The following is a 12,953-nucleotide window of genomic DNA, read 5'->3' as shown; positions in this document are numbered from 1 at the left end:
TACATATAAAATTATGCTTAAAATAGATTTATATCTACGGACACAATAATCTCTCTAATATATCACGATATGTTAAAGCAACTAAGGAGAAATGCATCTATTTATTTCTTTCATTTTTATACGCTCGAATTTTTTAAGTTTTCCCTCGAGCATAAGCTCTGTTTATTTTCATTGCGACTTCGTCGGCGAACCAATCGGCCGCGATCGCTGTGGTGTATTCTACCGTCCCACGTGATGCTCTTCGGCATTTTCTGCTGCGTCCATTACGTAGCAACGAGCTTATTTTGTCGATTCCTCGACGGCGCCGCCGCGTCCGGTGCTTCCGTTCTTCGTTATCCGGTATAGCCGGTAGTTAAATTATTTTATCGATTGCGCGAAAGAATCTCGCTTCTCCCGCGGGAGCGAAAGAGAAAGTAGAAGAAGAGGAAAAAAAGTGGAAGAAAGGTTCGCCGTGGCCGCGCACCACCCCTTGCAGCGTCAGCCCTGGCTCCCTAACGGCCTCCGAGGACTTTCCAGCGAAAGTGATGGCCGTGGCTGCGTAGGAAGGGCGCCGGGAGAACGATGCGGGGGTGGCAGCGGCGGTGTGTGCGCTCCGTGTTCTCAGCTCCGCCGCGGGAGGGGTTGGCAGAATCGTCGTTGACGGAGGGGTTGGTCGGCCGCGAGGGAGGTCGGCTTCGGAGGAACGGCAGGAAGGGCGATACGATAGCGAACGCGCGCGCGAGGGTCGACGCGGGTAGACGCGGGGGCGAGGGGTGGAGTACGCCGGTAACCTTGCAACCCTCTTGCGTACGCGCGCGCTTAAGGAAGGGGAAGAGAGAAACTGGAATCCCGCGGCCGCTGCGCACTGGAGGGGTGGCTGCCGGCCGCGGGCTTGCGAAGGCAGTCGGGGGTGCAGCCGCGCACCAGGGTGGCAGTGACGGGCGTGACGTAGCGTGAGGAGGATGTATGCCCCTGTTGGCGAGGGCCCCAGCAACCAACGACCATCCCTGGTCAATCCATGGTGGCTTCATCCGCCAGGTACGGTCGACCAGTTGTTGCTGTTATTGTTGTCGTTATTGTGTCGTGGCTCCTCCACCTGTCGCGTTGCCGGCATCGGATGTCGATGCCGTTTCGAGAAGCGGATATTTCGCGGGTACTTGTTTGTTTTGATCGCGGCTTTGGGAGATCGATGCGTGGGGCGTGGGAGATTGCGAGGGGCGGCTTTGAACTTGAAGCACAGCGGCGGTACTACGAGGAGAAGGGATGTAAAGCTTGTTCGTAAAAGCGACTACATGGTGTGAAATAGTGAATTTTTGGATAGCGTCTCTTGGTGAAACGATCGAAATGATTTTAATATGTCAGTGGAAAAAAATAATTGTCAACTCGTGATGTAAAATAAGTTGTCTTCATGTGTTCTGCTAGTTTCTCATTTAATTTATTTTATTTTTGTTAAACATTACTTTCATTAACTGTTCTAAACATTTTTTAATTATTTTAATAACATTTCATTTTTTAAAATAATTAATTGTTTAATATCTAATAATTATTATTCTAAATATTTTTGTTTAACATTTTGCACTGCCTTGTGCAGCTTATAAGTGTAGACACTTGTTAGAACAGCTACAATTATTAGTGCGATCGAATATATACGAAATATTTGACGCATAATCATTTATATATTCAGCAAAACAATTGCTATGTACATAAACTGTATGATTTTGATATTTGTATTCTCCCGAAAAAAGGTTTGTTCTTAAAATATGTCTAATCGTAATTTACAGTACAGGCTACTGAAACTCGCCGCGCTAATTCTAACTAATTTATATTAAGATACAATATTCTCAAATTATAAAATTATTTTATGCTGTTAAAAAAATGCTTTGCATGACGTTATAACTATTTCGACGAAATTACAGTTTGCGCGCTCTCATTAAATCACCGGCCATTATTACGCGCATATACCGTGATTTCAACGCCTCCTTTGTTTCTGCCTCTGTAAAGTGCGTGCACGTGCTGCAGCAGCACCAACAGCGACAGCACGTCGTCGTACGTGCATTATGCGCGTAGCGGTACCTTGACGGAAGTCGCGTTTATTTCGTGGCGTCATAAAAATGGATCGTACATTCTGCTTCTTCCACCTAATTTCCCTCCCCGGTGTCGTCTGCGGCTTCGAAAAAACGCTGCACAGCTCCCGCGGGGCGGAACCTCCCGCTAACGACCTCCATTCGGGAAATTTATTGCGCTGCCGTTCGCTTTACACGGCGACTAGAAAAACCATTCCTCCGCGGACCCGGACGCACGAAAAAGTCAACGCCGACTTCCGCGTACGCGACGATTTTCGAGATCGTTTGCTCGACGACTCTTACTGAACGGAGCCTTTCAAACAAGGCTATACTTCCCATATTAAAACAACACAAAAAAAAAGAGAGATTTCTAAAAGAAAATTCTCGACGGAGTAGTCGTTGAACCTCGGAGGTCCTTTATCGGATCCCGTGACATTCTTTTGTGACTTGGCGGTATCCCACCCTTAACAATTGGAAAAGCGGGCGGCCGCGCCGTGTCTGTCGAAAAAAAGCGATATTCAGTTGCTGACGATAAGGATTCGCGGTCATGGAAACGCGTTCCGGAAGCTCCACTTTCCACCTACGAGATCGGGAACGATATGCATCGGAGGAGGATATCGCGTCGCTCGCTCATGACAACCAAATCCACTCTAATAGGGGCACACTGTTGAGTGTCGGCCCAAAACGTAGGGCCACTCGGCGGGGCGGAGGAGGAAACGTGCCCGCGAAAGAAAGAGAAAGAGAGGGGAAGTCGAACGAGCCGAGCATAACCCGTAGAACAGTCCAATTCAGATCGTGCTTCGCGCTGGGCGTTTTCGGCGCGCACGCTTCATTCGCGCCCGTGCGCCTATCCTAATACGACTTGGCGAAGGAACAGTATTGTCCCTCGGGATGATTGACATTGATCACGCATACGCGCTGTGGCCATCCCGTGGATTTTTGTAACCGCACCGGTTAACGGCTGTCGCAATCTTTCCTGCAATCTTCTATTCACCGCTCTTGTGAATGAGTCGCAGTGACAATCGTACGCGTCGACGAGCGATTTTCTCTTTCCGGGGGACGCAAGCATGATCGCGGCGAGAGCGCATCCCTGGACGCGTTGCATCGAGGATTCGTGAGGCTGTAGTTACGGTGAGGTTGTTTCTTCTTTTTCTTTTTCTTCCTTTGATAGTAGCTTTCGCATATAATCTACGCAAACGCGATCGTTTCGTAACGATTTTGTTTGTCACTTGCGAATTATTTGCAAATTGCACTATCGAAATGTTGAAACAGCGAACGCAACATCGAGCTTTCGTTCGCCAGCAAAATTTCCCGTTATCCCGAAGCGTGACAATTTTTACGAGATACAACAGTTGCAAGTTGATGCACGCACATCGTCCGTCAAAATCGACGCTCGATCCTTGATTATTGTCGCCGGCAAAAATGCGCTTACATCATCGCGCCTGATTGAAATGGATCTATGACGACGATCCACGAGAAAAACATCGCGTTAACACACACATACATACGCACTTCACCTCCAACGGCGAAAGCGTCAGCCTTTTCTTCCGCGGCCGGATCTCATTTTAAACCGCGGTATTTTATTACGCGCCGACAACCTGTTATCTCAGACTAGTCTCGGAGACATTGACCTCAAAATTAGCTTCCGCTGCGCGTCGGCTCAATTAGCTCGCGGTGATATTAACTATCTGTATTTCTCTATCCGTATATACATTCCGAGCTTGCAATTTTTTATACTACACTAGATCCTTTCTAGCGTCCTACAATTAATTTTGGAAATATGTATAAGTATCTGCAGGAATAGATAATGACGGGATGCGTTACTTATTTTCCTAAAATAATGGACCCGCGCGGCAATTCAATTTGTGCAATCCTTTCAATGTCCTTTTCTGAGACGTGCGGCGAAATGAAATCAGAGCGAAATTACGTATTGTCTCCACGCGAGCTATCTTTCACTGTGGAAACAGAGAACAGCTCCCTCCTCGCTTTACTTGAACCGTTTCTGTTATCGTCGTCAAACGTATATTTGCGCCTCTCGCTCCGGCATTTTCGTCGAGCCAACCAACCCTTTGGGTGCGCTTCCTCCACCCCTCGGACGATTATTGTCGAGATTCATGCGGATATCTCTTCCTTCTTCGTCTCTCTCTTTCGTTGGACGCGCTGTAGCAGTTGGTTCTAACGCACAGCTACAGGCATCGAATATTTTTTTTCCGAAGCAGTCCTCCGTCGAATTTATTTTCCACAATTTTGCTGCTTCCCGTTTCCGAGGCAGCTTTAACCTCGGCTTTAGACGCGGCAATACTTTTTTCTTATTTACATTTTTCTCGGTCAATTTACATTTTATGAGCCGTGAATTTTCGTTAATTAGATCAACGAGCTTAATGAAAATGCACGTTTTCAAATGGATGTAGCAGCGTCGGTGCATTCGATTCGCCGCAAGCGTAGCTGTGTTGCGGGAATTAAGACTAGAAACTCCCGTCTATCTTTTACGATTAAATTGTCGTTGATATCCCTCGTACACGACTTCAATTTGCCCGTAATAACGGCGGCACTTCCTATGAAAGCGCTAGCGCGTTCTCAAAGCGCATTGAGCGTATCAAGCGCGCGGCGCAGCTTATAGTCGAATCGAATCGGGATAGGCTCGTATTCGTCGTAAACGCATTTTAATACGGTTTCCTTCCTGGAAGAGAGAAAGAAAAAAAAGAAGAAACCAACGACGGTGACGACTTTCTAGCTCCTATATACCGCGTATAACGGCGATCGCGCTTATTGCTAAAAGACACCCCACGAAAAAAAAAAATAGCATTCGCCGAATCGGGCGCCGTTCCGTGTTTTTCCCGTCGAGCCACGATATTCGCGCTTTTCATATAGGAGATCCCCTCGTTTGCGTTAACCTGATATCACGACAGAGCCATCCTTTTCCATATACTCGCCAAGCAATACCGTCGTCGGCCTCATCGTCGTATTCAACCATCCCCCGTGACGGAGGCAAACGACGCTTCCTCCGACCATATCGCTCTCCTTTCTTTTTTCATTACGAGTTGCCCAATTTTTTCTTTCCTCGCGGAAGCTCGAGATGGCCTCGCGATTGCTCGACCACGTAAGCCAGCTGCCATCGGTGTATATCGAGTTACGATATCGCGCGATTACGGAAGCTTACACGCGTATTACGTGAATGCAGGATTGGAGCCGCGTCTATTTTTGTCTCTACCTTGCCCACTTTGTCGATTTTTCTTGGCTTCTGCGAAATTTCTGCGCGAATAAAGACGCCTGCGAGTGAGAAAAATGCGAGTTCGGGTGTTACGTGGCCACTTATTATATCTGCATCTTTCCCGGGAGGGGAGTCAAAGCAGAATTGCCGACGCACACACACACACACCTCCTTCTGTACATATTTTCGAGAAGAACCGCATCGAGAGGACCAGAGCTCTGTTTTTCCAACGCACGAATGCGATGACATAATACCGCCGCCATAAGAGCGCCGAATTACGACGCTGGCGAACGCGCGCGCGCACACACATTGCCCACACGCACACGCACGCACACCCGCCCGCGACCTACGCTGCAGCGCGCGCGTGCGCGCGCGCGCATATCCGTGCACACGCCCGTGTTGCAGTGATGTATGTATACCGCATGCGTGCGCAAACGCGGGGACATGCGTGCGTGTGTGCGTGGCTGAGGCGCGCGTGCGGCCCCGCAGCGACCTTGAGCCTCCCTCTCGGGGACTCCCTCTATCCCTCTCTATAGCGTGCGTTTTGCCACCACGCAATGCCGCGAGCCCCACCAATTTTGCCGCGATGCGTACATTCCCCTCCTTTTTTTTCGGCCACCTTCTCCTCCTCCTCCTCTTCCTCCTCCTCATCCATCTCCTCCTGCGTCTCTTCCCGCGCTCCTCCTTTCGCGCGGTTCCGGAGCCACGCAACTCTCGAGGCGCCTCCAACGCCTAAATTTCCCCTCTGCCTTCGCTTTTCGTGCCGCTGGTGGTTCCTAGCGATGGGCATCGATCGCGCTGCTCCGCCAATTTTTGATTCGAATTCGAACACGCTATATGACTGTATCAAGTTTAGTGCTTTCGTCAGCCGAAAGCACCTAAAAAGCACTAAAGTAATTTCGAGACAGCCGAGATAGACACGTTGAACCTCACTCGGAATATGCAAATTACCCTCGGACATCTGCGCGCACATGCGCTTATCAAGGCTGTCGCTGCACGTACGAAGATTCTTTTTCTACTTCGTGATTCCCGTATGTGACGTTTTACTCCCGCGATGCGGCCCTGGTGTACGTCGGATGAGAACGCAGTGGGGATGTGTGATACCTTAGAAGCGTTAGGGAACGGGGAGGGAGTGGATAATGTTCGAAAATGAGACGGAACAAGATAGAACGTCGCAGCGCGCGCGAGAGCGAAAGAATAAAAAAGTTCTTCGGTGCAGAAGGCGAGAAAGAGAGAGAGAAAGAAGCAGGAGGGGAGCACTGCGGAGAACCGCGAGAGTCGAAACTTCTAGCCTTAAGCAATCGCCTCGCTGTTCCAGCGATCCCTACCTCTCCGAGGAAGCCGCCAAATCGTCAATCCCCCGTCCCTGCCCACCCACCCGGTGGTGACCCCCCGTTTCCCCCGGTGGTTCCGTGTTTTGCCGGGTGCCCGAAGAGAGCACCGAAAATCCCCCCACATATACGCTTCGTCCGTGTAACCGCATTTGCATCGCCACCGATGACCCATATTCACACTCTTCTCAGCGATTCACCAGCAACGACAGCGGTCCCTCTCAGTGTGTTACGTCCTGCCCTGTCTCTCTCTTTCTCTCTCTCTCTCTCTCTCTCTCTCTCTCTTGCCTAGCTCCCTCTCGAAACGACCCGTTCCCGTTCCCCTGTCGTCTCGCGCTACCGCCTCCTCTGGTTCCCTCTCGCTCGCGCCCGCGATTTTTCGGCTCCCGCGCGGCGGTGGACCCTCCCGCACGGCGACCGCGCGTACCCCGGGCCCGGCCGCACCGCGAACGACGACAGTCACGCGCGATTCGTTCATGTGCCGATGCGCGATGCAAGCCGGTGACTCGATTTCGGCCGGCGGCGAGTGCGTATAGTCAGTCGTCTATTTGGTGCTCGCGCAACCGGGTCTGCGTCATTGGTCCCCGGACACACTCTCGGGCGGGACATATTCGAGAATTCTACTTTCGCGCGCATTTCACGCTGCACCCTTGGTGATACATCCAGTCGGTGATACACGCGCGCATCATGCGTTGCACTGAGGACACGTGCGCACGGTGCCGAACTCTGTAACTTTCCTCTTTTTTTTTTCTTCCTCCGGTAGTGACGGCATGTCCCCATCCGCGACGCGAAACAGAGACTAAAGTGCATTTCGGAGTAGCGTCGCCGGTTGTCGTTGTTGTTGACGTTACGCCGTTCGAGATTCACGAATGAAGTCGGAGCGGCTGTTCCGCTTATACTCGTTGACACGCCCCTGCTATCAGTAAAATCTCTTCTCTTGACGTTTTTTTTATCGCGGGCGTCGCGGAAATGCGGTGGAATTTTGACATGGCGCGGCCGGCATCGTGCGATCGCGATTCGTGAGGCAAAGCACTCCGCGCGCGCAACCGCGACTCTGGAGAACTGGAATTGCTTCGTACTGTTTCCGACGTTCCGCAATTGCGACGTTCCGAGACGCGCGCGCGAAACTGCAGTCGCTGGACCCCGCGCATGTTCGACAGTTTCTCTGTCATAAACATATTACGCACGGAGCCAGTAAGAGGTACGTCGCGTTTGTGAGGTATCTCATATTTCGAAGTTATCAGCTTCCAACATTCAAAGCAGATGACGTTGGCCGTAACAGTAGTGCGAGCTGTTATATTCTTTCACAGATCGCGCGTTCATTCACGGATCGAGATTTAGCGTACACTGACTTGACAGTGCAGTGACAAGTAAATTATTGAGGAAGGTGGTTCACGTAAAAATGAATTTTTTAATACGAAATGTTCTCTTCATGCTCGTCTATTTACGAAACTTATTAAACTTCTCGAACTGAATGTCTTTTGCGAAATTTAGTTTGCTTTTTAACATCCGCGGATGTAATCTCTGATGCTTTGGCGAGAAAGAGAGAGAGAGAAAAAGAGAAAAGACATCGGTCGATAATCGAGATTATTTTCTGCGCAGCTGGACGAGCAATTGGGCACGAGCGCGATCAAGAAGGTAAATACCCATTGGAAAGTGGCTGCGAGAGGGGCGGTGAAGGTCACGGAGTTGAGCCTAAGGGTGGCATCATGGACTCTCATCAGCAGCAGTTCTGCCTCAAGTGGAACAGTTTCGGCAGCAATCTAGCAACGACGTTCTCGAATTTATTCAAAAGCGAGAGTCTCACCGATGTCACCCTGTTCTGCGAGGGTAAGTTTCTTCACACGTGAAAAATAACGTTATCCTTCCTTCTTACAATCTATAACGCGCAATTCTTTTTGCGACGCGAACCCGAATGAATTTCTTCGAAATCCGAAATAATTCTTCAATACGACTCGATAATAGAATTATTAGAACAGAATTATTAGACGTAAAACAATCGTTGAATATTTCCAGGAGTTATTAGACGTAACGTGATAATCGGAATAAGTGCTAGATTGAAGAATTCGGCGGGCTATTCCAAGACCTTGACTTCTCGGTCTCACTTATGCAGGCGGAGAAGGTCGACACTTGACAACACGCAAAAAGATGCGCAAAAAACTTCTCCGTTGCATATTCGCTCGTGATATTTTTGGCGCCGCATGCGCGTGCTGCATTTACCGATACGTCGAGTAGGATCTAAGCACGACGAGAAAGTTAATTCGTCGCCTTCTCGCGCCAAGCGATAGGACAATTTCGGGCTTTCACTTTTTCGACATCACTCTTAAACGCTCGAGGAGCAGCTGAAGGTTTCACCCGTTATTTGCCCGATAGAACGCTCGTTCTCTGTGTTCACACGCGTGATCACAACGTGTTGACGTACGATGCAATTAATGCAGCACGGAGCGTGTAATCGGTGGTCATCAATTTAACGCGTGATGCAAATTAATTCGATATTATTCAATTATTTCCCAATGTAAATGTCACGCGTTACACAAACGATGTAATCAAACACGGTGCATGAGCTCTTGCGTCATAGCACTGCAAATTGTCTCATATGTGCAGCAAGTTAAAGGAAACGGGTCAAGCCAGCACATTTTTAACTTATTTTCTAACGGGCTGCCGCAACGATTGAATGCGCTCTCTTTCTCTTTTTTTTACGGCTAACGGAATTTTAATTAGAAGTTCTATAAATTCACGGAACGTCTTATTTAAGGATTGACATAGTGGATGATCAACAAACACGTAGTAAATGATTAACATCTGATGCAGCATCTGTTGCTAAAAATAATACGAGAGAAGAGATGTAAATCCTCGTGATTTATGTGAAAGTTTGCTGAAAAAAAATATTCACGAAAGGAAGGTAATTGGGAGAAAAATTATTTGACCGGCATAATATCAGGATGATAATTTAAAGAATTTGTACAGCATAATAGAAAATTGATCAAAAGTTCCGCTCCGCTCTTTATTTGCACGTTTTAGTAAGTCGCGTCCGACCAAACGCGAGTCGCGACTCCTTGCGCGAAAGAGGGCGGCTGGCGGCGCGTTGCATTCACACGTTTCCACTTCGCCGGCAAGTGGTACAAGTTCGCGACTGCATAGGAAGTGCAGGGGGTAAACGGTTGGGCCGGCTCCCTACCCTCGACGACCAAACCCAATCGGCGGGCGCGCCGAGTCGGTCGGACGCGCGAGTCTCGGTTGTTGCACAGAGTGGCGAGCCGTCCGAGTGCAGCATGTATACATGCACATGCACACGCGAATTTTCACCGTGTGCGCGCCTTCCCCACCGACGCAGCGAGTGCAGCGGGCACTCTTGCGACCCATCCGCGCGAAACCGCAGTTCGCACGGAGCAGCGGTGCAACGCGCTCCTTTTAGGATTGCGATCGCACGGATTTTCGCAAATGCCGTGCGATCGCGATCGGCGCTTTTGAAAAGCAATTTGTGTCGGAATCTTTTTCGCGGGAATCATAACGTAGGTCTACTGTCGCGTGGAGTACGATAAAACGAGATGCGTAGCCGAGATGCTTTTAAAAGTGTAAACAGATCGCAGAAATCATCGGGGAACTTTTTGTCAACTCGCAATGACGTAAGCGCGCGCTATTGCAATTTACGTCTGATGTAAGCGTGCACGCGCGCAATTATTTACGACGAATACGGGCGCGCGAATCAATGTTGCGCGACGTCAATAAAATTCGGAACTTATCAGTGGAAGTGCGCGATAACGGCGCTACACGCCGGCATGTGTGAAGCTAGATATTCGCTCGTTTATCGTTCGCGCTGAATAAACAAGAATGTGCAACTTTCGGCAAACGTTTTTATACGCCCCGCTTTTTGACGCGGCCTAATGCAGAACGTATACATACGCGCGGGCCGCGATAACACGCGTGTATATTTAAAGATTCCTCAGTGCTCCTCTAAGAGCAGCGTGGCCGCCGCGTGAAGCCAACTTGCGTTCCGATCGATCGACTAATCTTCATCGCATATACGAGGACCGTAGAATTGGTCAAGTTAATTGACCAGTTGGCTCACCACTTGCCGCGCGAGTCTTTTTTCTCCATTACGAATACCTTCGTAGTTATTCAGTGATCGGTGAATCGATGGAGTCTTCAAGTTCTCAATATTCCGGATATTCGTCGAATTTCCAGAATTCGCAGATGCGTTGACTGCTCGTTCGGATTTCAGGAGATTTAGTAACATTGACATGTAAGTAATATCTGTTAATCAGAAAAAATGCCTTCTCTGGATACATCGTGTCTCTCGTTACTGTTGACAAATATAATTTTATTACACTTGACACTACCGTGTCTCTTGATTACATTTCCTGGACTTAAGCATAAAGAACAACAAGATTTGTTTAAAAATTCGATTTTTACAATATCATCACTTATTTACGTGCCATCATTCATTTTAATTTCTTAATTATCTTTAAGGATAAACGGTCTTAATAGAGCACGTGCAGTACATAATCGGCAAAACATCGAATGAGCTAAACACCGCGTCGAGTAAATACTAATTTATCACGTACTGGTCTGATATCTATCCAACATACAAACCGGATAAGTATATATACCGCATAAAAGAGATAGTACTATCTCTTGCAGTTAGGCCGTAAATATACAATCTTATAGCGAGGCCAGTTAAGTAGTGAGTAACCTCCGTAACTTTCCTATCTTTCGTTGTTGCAATTCGTATCGTAATGTAAAGCAAGTGTTTGTCAGACTTTTGATTATATCAATCTGATTCATATTGGATGAGTAAATTGTGATAATTTTAAAAAATTCGCATCCGTCACCCCTTCTTCTACCCTCTTTCATTCTCTCTCTCTCTCTCTCTCTCTCTCTCTCTCTCTCTCTCTCTCTCTCTCTCTCTCTCTCTCTCTCTCTCTCTCTCTTACTGGACTATTTTTCTCGGCAGATGGGCGAACAAACGATCGAAGTCTGTTGAAATCGAACGAAGCTAAAGTTCATGGATATCGATTCACGATAACCCCCAGTGGCTGCCCTCCATTTTCGGGATCGCACTTCCGAGACTCTCCTCACGTTTTTCTCGTTTCGACATTGATATTAATTCCACCGCGTGTGCAACCGGCATACTGTCGCCGCCCGGAGACGACCGTTATCCAATCCTCGTCTAACGCTTTCACCTTGCGCGTCCTGATTTACGAAAACCGCGACTGTGCGTTTGGAAAGAGTGAGAGCAAAGCCGGATGGGGGAACGCAACGAAAATCAAAATGTGGGGGGGTCTCTTCGATCTTCGAACACCTTCCTTCACATTGTAGAATAAATTAAAATAAAAGATTATTTCTCATACGTAATAAAAGGAATAACAATTTGATTTCTATATATTCAATATTATACTATCTTTGAGCGTCGCTGAATCGCGTAACATACGAGTAACCGTAAGATTCTTTCTCGAAAGGCCAAAGGGTGGAAGTTTGAAAGGAAGCTCGACGAGTGGGAAGGGTTCAAGGACGGGAGTCAGATATATGAGGAAAGGAGCGGTGTGTCAAATCGTAGCGTCACGAAGAAGCGCGTTGGGCAACTACCGAGGGTTTTGTGGGCGCGCATGCGCGCTAGTGTGTGCACCCGCAAGTGCGTGTATGTATCTCGTAGGAAGCCCGAAAAGTAGGTCTTGGTTACAGTTAGATCTAACCGTCTCTCTTTCTCTCTCTTCGTGCTCGTCCGTCGATGCAAGACGGCGACGGCGCTCTGAACGCACCGTTCGTCGCGTAGAAATGTCGACTGGCCGTTTCTCCTTGGGAACCGCGCGGCCCTCGATCGTAATCGAGAGATCGCGCGTACGCTTGGAATTTACGAGAGAAACGACGAGCGATTTATCCCAGACACGCGGCAAATAGAAGATAGTAATCTGTGCGATCCATCGGTCGATCGGCTAAATCTCTTTTCCGCAAGGACGACGTCAAACTGTTTTGTTGATTTGCAACTAGAACGCGCGAGATATATCCTTATCAGGAACAATCTTATATAAATAGATAAATGCTCTTACATACGCAAACAATTCTATTTTTTCTGTGCGTGAGACACTGCGAATAGAACCGTGCTTTTGAAAACTACATTTAATCTCAAGTCTAATTATATATATATATATAGAGCAAATTAGAGCAAGATAAAGAGTATTAAGAAATAAAACGTTAAATTAACGGGGAGCGCCCCACCCCGACGGCCTCGCATCGGACAACAATTTCGTCAAAGTCAAAACATTCGGGCGAGCGCGTCGTGCGCGCGGCGTACTGTTTGCCGAGGTATTAGCACACGACTACCTCAAATTGGCGCTAAGAGGAAACGCAAAAGTCGGAAGTAGTACACCG

At 48.3% G+C, this 12,953-nt stretch overlaps 1 protein-coding gene across 1 annotated transcript in view; it reads left to right on the top strand.

Moving 5' to 3' along the window:
• The first annotated feature begins 918 nt into the window (after positions 1 to 918).
• Positions 919 to 12,953, top strand: part of LOC105452957 — a 40,324-nt gene continuing 28,289 nt past the window's right edge. The window contains exons 1-2 of the mRNA XM_011694522.1: positions 919 to 1,017; positions 8,187 to 8,414. Coding sequence (XP_011692824.1) covers positions 942 to 1,017; positions 8,187 to 8,414 — 304 coding nt within the window. The 5' untranslated portion in view covers positions 919 to 941. The remainder of the gene's footprint in view (positions 1,018 to 8,186; positions 8,415 to 12,953) is intronic.

The sequence above is a fragment of the Wasmannia auropunctata genome, unplaced genomic scaffold (assembly GCF_000956235.1).
Source record: "Wasmannia auropunctata unplaced genomic scaffold, wasmannia.A_1.0 LD336023.1, whole genome shotgun sequence".
Taxonomy (NCBI): Eukaryota; Metazoa; Arthropoda; class Insecta; order Hymenoptera; family Formicidae; genus Wasmannia; species Wasmannia auropunctata.
The sequence above is the reverse complement of the archived record's forward strand: the minus strand, read 5'-3'. Positions and strand labels throughout refer to the sequence as shown.